Consider the following 11,424-nt stretch of genomic DNA (forward strand, 5'->3'; position numbering starts at 1 on the left):
TCACCTGATTTATTACTACCAAGATTCCTTTGTCTCTCTATGATAGGATAGGAGTTCTGATGATGTCTATGCATGTGTGTTTTGTGTAGGACCCGGATGTTCATCTGTGGGGGTGGGAGCATTCTCAGAGAATGGGCCATTCAGGCCCAGTGACAATGCCCTTGTGAGCAATGAGTATAGCTGGAACAAAGGTGGGCATTTTGTCTCTTGTAAAAGTTGCATCCACAAAAGCAACCTCTAGGTGCCTTTGATTGGTCCTCTTTTTGTTGGTCCTCTTTTCCTTGGTGCAAGAAAATAGAAAGCTCACAGGAATTTTTACCACAACTGAATTTCTCTTCTTGGTCTGTTGGCTTGTTTCAGAGGCCAACATGCTCTATCTGGAGAGCCCTGCAGGGGTGGGCTTCTCCTACTCCACTGATCCTTCATTCTATGGGGGTGTTGGTGACAGCATGACAGGTGTGATCTCCATGCTTGAAAAGTTTTGTATCAGTATTATTTTCTGTGTAGGATTAACCTGCACGATTATTCCTTTTTGAGTGGTTTAATTTTATTTTTCCATAAAATTTTGAAGCCAGGGACAATTTAAGGTTCTTGGAAGGCTGGTTTGCCAAGTTCCCACAGTACAAGGGCAGGGACTTGTACATCGCAGGAGAGAGCTATGCTGGTAAAGCCATTCTGCTTCTTCACCTCGTTGTTCAATTCTGAATTCATCCCTTGGTGTTCTAACTACAATGATGATCATTTTTAAGGCCACTATGTTCCGCAACTAGCGCAGCGCATGGTTGAATTCGACGACAAGGAGAAGCTGTTCAATCTGAAAGGCATTGCTGTAAGTATCCCATTTACAAAGCTTACCAAAAATATGTTTACAAAAACTTGGTGAATTTATAGTGTACATTGCTCTCTCTTTCCCTCATTGATCCAACAGTTGGGCAATCCTGTCCTCGAATTCTCAACTGACTTCAACTCAAGAGCCGAGTTCTTCTGGTCACACGGGCTGATATCGGACTCAACTTACAACATCTTCACGACGGTTTGCAACTATTCGCGGTATGTGAGCGAGTATTACCAAGGCTCCATCAGCACGGTGTGCGACAGGGTGATGAGCCAAGTGACGAGAGAGACGAGCAGATTCGTGGACAAGTACGATGTCACCCTGGACGTCTGCATTTCTTCGGTGTTGATGCAGTCCCAAGTGCTCACCCCAAGCCCAAATGTATCGTTCTTCAGCATTATCTCTGCTAAGGAGATGTATGTAACCCTGTCACTGACGGACAATTTTTTGCAGTCTACCGAGCAATTGAACAGGGCGCTCGACGTGTGCGTCGAGGACGAGACGATGAACTACCTCAACCGAAAAGATGTGCAAAAGGCAATGCACGCTCAGCTCAACGGCGTACCCAAGTGGACGGTCTGCAGCAGGTGTGGATTTGCCCATCTGTTAGAGCATCTATCTGTATCTACTAGGAGTATTATAGTTGCATTTCCTTCAGCAAGGTTGCGATTTCACCGAGTGTTTTGCCCAATCCAGTGTTCTTGAGTACAAACAGCTGGACCTACAGATCCCGACCATTAACATCGTCGGCGCGCTCGTCAAGTCTGGCATCCCAGTGCTAGTTTACAGGTAAAGAACTCGCCACAGCAAGCATGTCAGTTTAGAACGTGGCCTGATGGCTGTGCTCGTGGGTGTTTCTCCGCAGCGGTGATCAGGACTCGGTGATCCCCCTGACGGGCAGCAGGACGCTGGTGCACCGCCTGGCCAAGAGGCTCCGGCTGAACGCAACGGTGCCGTACCGGGTCTGGTTCCAAGGGAAGCAGGTGAGCTCCGGTCCATCTCCATCCTACAGTACAATACTGGCCGTCGTTATCGTCAGCTCAGCTCCACTCCTGTCAAGCTCAAGCCATGGTGGGTGGTGAAACTGAAACTGAAGCGTTCTTCTCGTCTCATCTTCTCCCGGACGTGCAGGTTGGTGGATGGACGCAGGTGTTCGGCGACGCGCTGTCCTTCGCGACCATCCGGGGCGCGTCGCACGAGGCGCCCTTCTCGCAGCCGGAGAGGTCCCTCGTGCTCTTCAGGGCGTTCCTCGCCAGCCGGCCGCTGCCGGAATCGTTCGAGTGACCTGACCTCAACTCAAGAGACAGTTCGTGTTCTTGTACTACTATCTAGGAGTAGTAGCTAAGAGTGCATGCGTCAATCACCTTTCAAGGTTGGAAATCTAATCAAAAAGGTCTTCGCAAGTGTAATCAGTTACTCCCCCATTTCACTATTATAAGAAGTTTTGAATATTTCGATATACATTAAATATAGACTGAAATAAGTGAACAAACACTCTAAAACACGTCTACCTACATTCAATTCAAATAATAATAATTAATCATACATCTTATAACAGTGAACGGAGAGAATATATCGCAAGGCGTGGAGGTGCACTGGAAATGTATGGGAATTTCGAACTAAGTTGTTACCTTTGGTTTGTCGTACCGGGAAAAAAGTACCCCCGCTGTCCAAAATTAATCATATCTAGACAGATGTAAGCTAAGTAATTCGGGACGGAAGTAACATATGAAAATGAAATTGTAACGCGCAACTAAAATTTACTAGGAGCATGTTTTGCTGTGTACAATCAAATACGTACGTGTAGATTCATGTTGCCAAAAAAAACATATGCAAGGCATGACTCTGACTAAGATTATCTACAAGGCACTCTTTTACCCAAAACATGTTATGTCATTCGTGTTTGGACTAGAAAATTTATAGTCGTTCTTGCCGAATTCTGAAACCTCCTCTAGATCAGATGACATATACGGACTACGACGCCTGCTCTGCTCCACCGTCTCCCCCACCGCCTGCACCCGCTGACGATACAACCCCGTTTGACATGTCTTTGCAGCCCGTCCACATGGAGCAGGTCGAGCTACTCTGCTCTTAGGGCATGTACAATGCATAGCCTCATGGTGATGCCCTGTGTGCCATGTAGTATCGGATGTCAGAAAAAGTAGGTTCGGATAGGAAGCAGGATCCTCTGCAAGAAGTGGTTGCTTGGAAAGAAAATGTGTGGTCCGGTGTAAAAAGCTGAAAATGTTGAAGTGAAGAGTAGGGATGCATATGTAGTAAGGGTCTACTTCTTATTATATAATGAGGTCCACTAGTAGTACCTTGAGTTGGAGAGAAAAAATCAATATAGATGCCTGAAGCTACTTTTTTGTCATGAGGCATATGTATCCACTATGCCATCATTGTAAATCATGGCTTGTGTGTTGCAGATCATGTCCAAGTTGCATGGGCTATGTGGGGAGCCCACTTTGTATCTGGTGCTTCCGGAGGTGGGCTCACTTGTGGCCTTAGCGGTGGCCACGACGCCCTCTCGACCACCACTAGAGCATCTCTAGCGGACCCCTTATATCGCGGACCCTTTACAGTTCACGGAAAACGTGTTTTGCATGCTGGCGCAGGCTGCGGCTGAATAGGCCCTGCATAGCGGAACTGTAAAAGAGAATAATATTCTCTTTTACAGTTCCGATTATTCTCTTTTACAGTTCCGCTATGCGGGGCTGTTCGGCCGCTGCCCGCGCCAGTCCCAAAACACGTTTTTTTTCTGAATTTGACACATATCTCATATATTACAAAGAATTATGAATTCAGTATAACATAAAATGTGAATATTATGCATCCAAATTACAATAATTATTCAAATCACCGAATTAAACTAATAATTCAATACAACAGTTATCCTGAATACAACAATGATAACGATCACACATTAATCAAATGAAATGAATGTAAAATTGGCCGGTGCTTTTGCCAATGGTGCTCAATGCCTTTGCCAATGGTGCTCAATGAGATCCTCCTGAAGCTGATGGTGGGTGTTTGCGTCTTCAATCTGCCGGTATGTCTAAAGGAATGCTTGTATGCGGTCAGGGTCTCTAGCTAGCTTCACGCGGCTACCAACATTGTCATAGAAGAACTCCAAGTTCATGTCCCTCTCATCTTCGATGATCATGTTGTGAAGAATCACACAACATGTCATGATGTTGTTAGGGGTTTGCTTGTCCCAAAAACGAGCAGGACCACGAACAATGGCAAATCTAGATTGCAAAACCCCAAAGGCTCTTTCAATCTCTTTTCGGGCAGCCTCTTGTACCTTTGCAAATTCAATATGCTTCCTAGTTTTGGAATTTTTATGCTCTTGATAAATGTACACCAAGAAGGATAGATACCATCTACAAGATAGTACCTCTTTGTGTGTTCATGTCCATTCACCATGAAGTTGCAAGCAGGAGCATCACCACTGGCAAGTCTAGCAAACAAATGAGACCGTTGCAACACATTGATATAATTGAGAGTACCCGGCATATACCAAAAAAAATGTTAAATCCATAAATCCTCGGATGCTACGGCCTCTAGCACAATTGTTGCATCACGAGACTTGCCACAATATTGCCCGTGCCATGCCTTCGAGCAGTTTTTCCAAGTCAAATGCATGCAATCAACGCTTCCAAGCATATTGGGCCAACCTCGCTTCTCATTTGCTGCCATCAACTTTTGGTGTCTTCCTCGTTGAGTGCACGAAGATAGACAGGACCAGAGACGCGGGTGATCATTTTGGCGAACCTACGCACTGACTCAATTGTAGTATCTTTGCCAATGCGAAGATACTCGTCAGCATAATCAGCCGGAATGCCATATGCAATCACTCGCATAGCTACCGAGATTTTTTGATATGCGCTAAAACCCAACAAGCCCGCGGCGTTTCTCCTTTGAGTAAAAGACCGAGAATTGGCCTCGCAAGCTTGCACTATTTTTACGAAGAGGGATCGGCGCATTAGATACCTTCTCCGGAAGAGGTGCGGCGGATAGGTAGGATTGTACGCGAAGTAGTCTTGCATCAACATCGTGTTTCCGAGGTGGTGGTCACGAGGGATGCAAAGACGACCGACGGTCGATCCTCGCCGTCTCTTGCGGTTCCGATCCTCGGCCTCCTTCATGGCTAGGACCGGCCCCACCATCTGTTGCCGATGGCGCTCGAGCATCGACTCTATGCCCGAGTCATCGGACGAGGACGAATCCTCGAGCAAAAATTGCTCGCAAGGGCTCAAATCCATCTACAAAACCGCGACCGAGTTTGCGTCAACGAAATTTCATCACCGGTGGCCGATCTACAAGGGACAAAAAAGGGGCTCACCGGCTTCGGTCGGTCCGGGGCGGCGGCAACCCGGGGGCGGCTCGGCGAATCCGGGGCGGGCAACGACTCGATGGCGGTCGATCCGGGGTGGTGGCGACCCGGGGGCGGCTTGGATCGGCGGATCCGGGGCGCCGGCGAGTGGACCAGGGTGTAGTGCGGCCCGGCGGCGTGATTCCGTCGGTGGAAATGGCCAGAATCGCAAGCGGCGGGCGGGCGGCGACGGTGGCGGGCGGCTGCGGGAGAGGATGTGGGGAACGCACATGCTGAAATGTCCCTCCCGCCAACCGCTTTCGCAGGATACAAGGCACCGACGGGGCAGGAGGGGCTGGGTTTTCGCGGGTCGGAGAGGGCAATTTACCGTGCCCCTCAAAAAAATTTAAGGGTCGTGCGCGTTTATGGTGTCTGTTCGGGTCATTTTTTCATGCCAAACTGTAACTGACGATTATTTTATGTGTCGGGGCGATATAAGTGGTCTGCTAGAGATGCTTCGATGAATCATTGAGGTTTGGCTACTACTGCCTTTCACTCTCCCGTGAACATCAGGCTAGTGGTGCATGTGAGTGATGAGATTGTCGCGTCTGGTGCGTTGGCACCTAATTTCAAGTTTCCAGTTCGTAGACATGCCAGGACATGTCTGTGGACATTTGATGATGTTCATTTGGTGATTAGCTTTTGAGATGCCCTAAAATATCGACATGCTAAGAGATGCTCTACAGTATTAGCAACGAGCTCATATTACTTCATCCGGAAAACCTCTCATAGTAATAGTTTACCTTTCACCATGAAATTGGCAACAAGTTTATATTACTCCCTCCGTTCCTAAATATAAGCCTTTGTAGAGATTTCACTATGGACTACATACGGAGCAAAATGAGTGAATCTACACTTTAAAATGCATCTACATACATCCATATGTGGTTCATAGTGGAATCTCTCCACAGACTTATATTTAGGAACAAAGGAAGTACTTCATAAGAAAAAAATCATAATATTACTTTACCCATTACCAAAAGAAAAACAAGCCACACAAAATCGTACACGCGTAGATTTACTATTACTATGACTGCGATGGTATCTTAGGCCGTGTGGTCTCTAGGTGACTGGCCGGCTGGCTAGGGTGGAGATCGTCAAGATGGGTCGGTATCATCACATGATGGCGCAGGAGTTGACGTCCTCGTCGTTGAACATGTTCATGTACCGGACCTCCGGCGCCCCGGGGTCGGCCATGGCCTGCGGCGCGCCGCGGACGAAGCCCGCCGGCGCCTTCTTGTCGTAGGCGCCGCCGACGTAGGGATAGGTGGTGAGCGAGTACGGCACGTAGGGCCACATCTCGGCCACCTTCCCGGTGCTCTTCACCCGCGCCAGCACCTTGCTCGGCTCCACGAACCCCGTCACCGTCACCTTGCTCATCTTGGGGTTCACTGACACGGCCGTCACACCTTTGGCATCAACATGTACAGAATATGAAACGTTCATCAGCAGAATTTAACTTCACAAAACTATTCGCAACGAAAACTTTAGATTGCTTGATGTTGTTTCATTTCTGGATATCGCTACGTATGTAGGAGTATGTATGTGTGTACCCCGAATCGACTTGACGGCGTTCTTGACCCTCCTCTCGCAGCCCTCGCAGTCCATCTTCACCTTGATGTTTACCGTCTGCGGATCACAAACTACTCGAGTTAATCACGTGTATATATAAAACAACGAAATGGCAAAAAAAAAAAAAAACAGGTCATCTCATGAGATGAGAAGTTGAAACTGTTTCCAAGCAAAACAAGAGAGCACACGCGTACTAAAAAAAATGAATTCCACAAGCCTCACCTGCATCGGCCGCCTCTTCCTGAGCTTGAGGGCTGCCTTTGTGTCTGTCATGCTGCACAAATCGGAGAGGTGATCCAAGACGCCCATGATCTTATTGATCTGACACGACTGAAGCAGTAGTGTTCTCGGGTACAGAACCGTGAAGGGTCGTATATGTAGAGACGAAAGAGGAAGGAACAAGAAAATATCAGAGGATAAATTTAAATTTGTATGGTTAGGGTGGACGTGCAAGTCCATATTGATGCTTCTAGGCTGCAGAGAGCGAGCGATTAAACCACGGCGCTTTCGGATTAAATGAGCAAACACCCCTGCTTCCAGGATGACCATTCCCTGCTTCACAGGCCAGCTGTTTTGACAGGAAGCTGCTTCATTATTATTTCTTGTTTGTCGTTTCACGGAGATGATTTGTTTTGGTAGACTGGGAAATGCACGGCGTCAATTAGCTCTCTACTCGCTACCTAAACAAAACAGTACTACCTCTATCTAGGAGAATTAAATATGTGTTATATGTCATGAAAATTATATCACTAGATTTCTACACGGATGTAGTTTCTAAAATATATATATTTTTATCACATATAATACATAATTAAATAATTAAATCGCCGACCTAGACTTATTCACCGAGACGGAGATAGTACAAAGCAAGTAACTGCAGGTAGATGAAGCCTTCGACTGTTCTTCAGAAACAGAGCAACTACTCTCTCAAAAAGAAAAGAAAAAACTCAAAAGATATACTGGCATACAGCTTGCTCGTACATGCATCTATGTTTGTTTCGCTTACATAACAATTTCTAGTGCCTCGCTTCAAACTTCGAACTTCAAGAGAGTGAAAGAAGAGAGAGACAAAAAAAGAAGAGGAGAACACATAACTGAAAGGGCAGTGATATTAATCTAGGTACCATCACCAGGACACCAAGCTGAGATAACGAAATAAGAAGATGGTGTACCCAACTAGGCACTCAGAGCAGGCTCCAGCGGCTCTGCAATACCACCCCCGCTGTTGAGAACTACCACCTTACCATCCGAATCCACATCAACAATAGCAGAATCACCTTCCTTGACCTCGCCAGCCAGCATCTTTTCCGCCAGACTGTCTTCCAAAAGCCTCATAATGGCACGTCGCAGAGGCCTGGCACCGTAGCTCGGGTTGTAACCTTCATCGACAACCCTATCCCGGAACTTCTCTGTTACCTGGAGGTCGATTTCCTTTGCCTTGAGCCTGTCAAACACCTCCTTGAGCATAATATCAGCGATCTCTTTCACCTCCAGCTTTGTCAGCTGCCGGAACACAATCATCTCATCCAATCTGTTCAAGAACTCTGGCCGGAAATACTGCTTCAACTCCTCGGTCACCAAGCTCTTGATCCTGTTATAGCTGGTATCTTTCTCGTCAGAGTCAAGGTCAAACCCAATCTTCCGGCCTCCCTTCTCGATGACACTGCTTCCGACATTCGATGTCATGATCAGCAGAGTGTTCTTGAAGTCAACTGTCCGTCCCTTGCTATCTGTCAGCCTCCCATCTTCTAAGATCTGAAGCATCATGTTGAAGACATCTGGATGTGCCTTTTCAATCTCATCAAAGAGAACAACTGTGTATGGACGGCGGCGGACTGCTTCTGTTAGTTGACCTCCCTCGGTGTAGCCAACATAACCTGGAGGTGATCCGATGAGTTTGGACACCGTATGTCTCTCCATAAACTCACTCATATCTAATCTGATCATGGCTTCCTCTGAGCCAAAGTAGTAGGATGCCAGAGCCTTTGCTAATTCTGATTTACCAACACCAGTTGGTCCAGAGAATATGAAGCTAGCAATGGGCCGATTTGGATTCTTGAGGCCAACACGAGCACGGCGGATAGCACGGCTAATAGCTTTGACAGCTTCATCCTGACCAATGATACGAGTATGGAGAGTCTCTTCCATCTTAAGGAGGCGGTCAGATTCATCAGATGAGACTTTCTCCACAGGTATACCAGTCCATGATGAGACGATGTGTTGAATATCTGCCTCTGTGACAAGAGGACCAACTTCGCCGGATTCAGTCTCTGCTTTAACCATTTCCTTGCTCTTGTCAATAATGGCTGTAATTTGGGCCTTCAACTCCATTTCCTCGTCTCTTAATTCCCCAGCCTGCCAATAAACAACAACAGTAAGATAACACGGAAGAAACAAAAATGGTTAATTTTAGTTGCATAAACATAACAAGGAAGAAAAGGCTGGCTTCTAGGCTATGATTAGAGGCACCTTACAAGTAATTCAACAATGTAAATATAGCCAAATGAACCAATAAACTTGCAACCAAGACAACATTAGCATCCTACTAAAGCAAACCATTTAGGAACCTTCACACAAAACTCCAGAATCTATGTATACCTTCTCAAAATCTTGGCCGCGCACAGCCTCATTCTTGTCCTTTGTTATTTGGCGAAGTTTTTTGTCCAGCTCCTTGGCCTCATCAGGTAGCTGTAATGTAAGGGATAATGGTTAAACAAAAACAAGGCAGTGAAGCAGGCTCTCTGGGATCACAACTGTTCATAGTCAGTACCTGTGCATGCCTGAGCCTAACACGGGACCCCGCTTCATCAATCAAGTCAATAGCCTTGTCAGGCAGGAAGCGGTCACTACAGAAACAGCAAAAATAACACATGTTCATTACAGTGACAAATCAGATTATTGGCTCTACTACAAAAATATAAAGTGGAAAATATACAGTGTCTATATAATCTAAATATATAACTAGAACCAAGATTTTCATTATAGGAGGGCTAATAATCACCATGCATGTGTAGAGTCAACCAATGTCAAGGATAACAAGAAATTACAGTCAAGACTTCTTGCAATTTAATTATCGTTGTGCAGGCAATGACACCCTAGCAGATTAAGGGTGAAACGGCAGTATTATACTACCTCCTATAACACTTTTAGCGAAAGTCTAGAAGAATGGGAGTGTGAAGCACATTGGGAACCTAAGCAAAAGCCAGTATAATTAACCCTTTCATGATGGATAACCAAATAATGAGATACACCAATGCAATCCCCTCGTCTACCCAACTTATCCAATAAAAAGGTAATAAAGCTGATGCTACACATCAGCGAACAATTCAGACAACAAAACCACAAGAGATGTCAAAATCAGACACATTCACAATATTATACTCCCTCCGTCCGGAAATACTTGTCGGAGAAAGGATGAATCTAGACGTATTTTAGTTATAGATACATCCAATTTAATTTATTTCTCCGACAAGTATTTCAGGACTGAGGGAGTACATATATACAGCTAATACCTAAGAAATAATTGCTGCACCAGAATTGGTATTAACACAATACTATACCAAAAAAAACATCAATCAAATTAATTAAGGTATGATGCAATGCAAACCTGATATACTGATATGATAACTGCGCCGCAGCAACTAAAGCATCATCTGTGTATCGCAGCTTATGATGAAGCTCATATCTCTCACGAAGTCCTCTTAAGATTTGTATTGATTCTTCAACAGTGGGCTCTGGAACCTTGACTGGTTGAAACCTTCGCTCCAAAGCAGGATCTTTCTCGATATGTTTCCTGTACTCATCCAGTGTTGTGGCACCAATGCACTGAAAGATAGAACAGTATAAGAAATGTTAAAACTAGGGGCGGCTCATCTTTCTTGTTGTAGACATGGCTTGTCAACTGGAAGGAACTGCTTTCTGGATCCAGCCTAGGTGAGGTCTTTGTGACTTTATCAGACTAAACCAGAAATGTGAGCAACACAGAACAATGGCAACAATGGAATTTGAAATCAGGCACATTACCTGCAGTTCACCTCTTGCAAGAGCTGGTTTTAAGATGTTAGCAGCATCAATTGCACCTTCAGCTGCACCTGCTCCGATCAACGTGTGCACTTCATCAATAAACAGTATAATATCATCATTTTGCTTAATTTCTTCCATAAGCTTCTTCAGCCTTTCTTCGAACTCTCCACGGTACTTGGTACCAGCAACAAGGAGCCCCATGTCAAGGGTAATAACCTAAACAGAGCAATCATGATTAATTTTCTGGAACAACATGATCATAAATACAAAAAGGAGCTTTATACCACTCAATTATTTTTAAACAAGCTTGATCCTTTGCAACTGACAAAAGCCACATTTATCATTTATTATTATTTTGACCATTTCATCAACACTTAATTACTGAAGGCTCAATAATGATCCCAATAACAACAGTAATAGTGTCAGTACAGAATGACAAGTAAAATCACAAAAAATAGGCCTGCCATGTTACTATGAAAACTCTTAACACCAGTACATGAAAAAAACTGGTGTATCAGTATCTGATATGGTCCGATAGACGGTGGATATGTTCAACAAGTATCAAATGAATTAACATTAAAAACAAAAACAAAAAATAATTGATTGGATACATAGT

At 45.1% G+C, this 11,424-nt stretch overlaps 3 protein-coding genes across 6 annotated transcripts in view; 1 reads left to right on the plus strand and 2 right to left on the minus strand.

Annotated features, from left to right (window-relative positions):
* The window catches only part of LOC119364133 (serine carboxypeptidase-like 45), a 3,365-nt gene extending 1,079 nt beyond the window's left edge, over positions 1-2,286 (plus strand). Inside the window, exons 2-10 of one of the 2 annotated variants that reach the window (XM_037629550.1) lie at positions 90-191; positions 361-456; positions 572-664; positions 750-829; positions 929-1,195; positions 1,289-1,422; positions 1,532-1,624; positions 1,701-1,818; positions 1,967-2,286. In XM_037629550.1, the coding sequence (XP_037485447.1) occupies positions 90-191; positions 361-456; positions 572-664; positions 750-829; positions 929-1,195; positions 1,289-1,422; positions 1,532-1,624; positions 1,701-1,818; positions 1,967-2,119 (1,136 nt within the window). In that variant the 3' untranslated portion in view covers positions 2,120-2,286. Of the gene's footprint in view, positions 1-89; positions 192-360; positions 457-571; positions 665-749; positions 830-928; positions 1,217-1,288; positions 1,423-1,531; positions 1,625-1,700; positions 1,819-1,966 lie in introns of both variants that reach the window. The other variant, XM_037629549.1, reaches the window with a different exon arrangement.
* A 3,992-nt stretch (positions 2,287-6,278) lies between these two features.
* LOC119364134 (heavy metal-associated isoprenylated plant protein 20-like) lies at positions 6,279-7,223 on the minus strand. Its single transcript, XM_037629551.1, has 3 exons — positions 7,008-7,223; positions 6,767-6,842; positions 6,279-6,622 (listed from the first exon to the last, which is right to left on the minus strand). Exons 1-3 carry the CDS (start codon positions 7,092-7,094, stop codon positions 6,330-6,332), a joined length of 456 nt encoding a protein of 151 aa, XP_037485448.1. The 5' UTR covers positions 7,095-7,223; the 3' UTR covers positions 6,279-6,329.
* A 425-nt stretch (positions 7,224-7,648) lies between these two features.
* LOC119364132 (chaperone protein ClpC1, chloroplastic) overlaps positions 7,649-11,424 on the minus strand; it is a 7,989-nt gene continuing 4,213 nt past the window's right edge. For all 3 annotated transcript variants that reach the window (XM_037629547.1, XM_037629548.1, XM_037629546.1), the window contains 5 exons: positions 10,809-11,024; positions 10,393-10,610; positions 9,556-9,631; positions 9,384-9,473; positions 7,649-9,140 (listed from right to left, as the gene is read on the minus strand). In XM_037629547.1, coding sequence (XP_037485444.1) covers positions 7,962-9,140; positions 9,384-9,473; positions 9,556-9,631; positions 10,393-10,610; positions 10,809-11,024 — 1,779 coding nt within the window. In that variant the 3' untranslated portion in view covers positions 7,649-7,961. The remainder of the gene's footprint in view (positions 9,141-9,383; positions 9,474-9,555; positions 9,632-10,392; positions 10,611-10,808; positions 11,025-11,424) is intronic.

Source organism: Triticum dicoccoides, chromosome 2B (genome assembly GCF_002162155.2).
Source record: "Triticum dicoccoides isolate Atlit2015 ecotype Zavitan chromosome 2B, WEW_v2.0, whole genome shotgun sequence".
In the NCBI taxonomy this organism is placed as follows: domain Eukaryota; kingdom Viridiplantae; phylum Streptophyta; class Magnoliopsida; order Poales; family Poaceae; genus Triticum; species Triticum dicoccoides.

Excerpts from the sequence above, each read along its gene's own strand:
- LOC119364134 (XM_037629551.1), bottom strand. The coding sequence starts at position 7,094 with ATGGGCGTCTTGGATCACCTCTCCGATTTGTGCAGCATGACAGACACA. Across the intron at positions 6,843-7,007 it reads GGAAGAGGCGGCCGATGCAG|ACGGTAAACATCAAGGTGAA; the intron begins GTGAGGCTTGTG and ends TGTGATCCGCAG. Across the intron at positions 6,623-6,766 it reads CGCCGTCAAGTCGATTCGGG|GTGTGACGGCCGTGTCAGTG; the intron begins GTACACACATAC and ends TTGATGCCAAAG.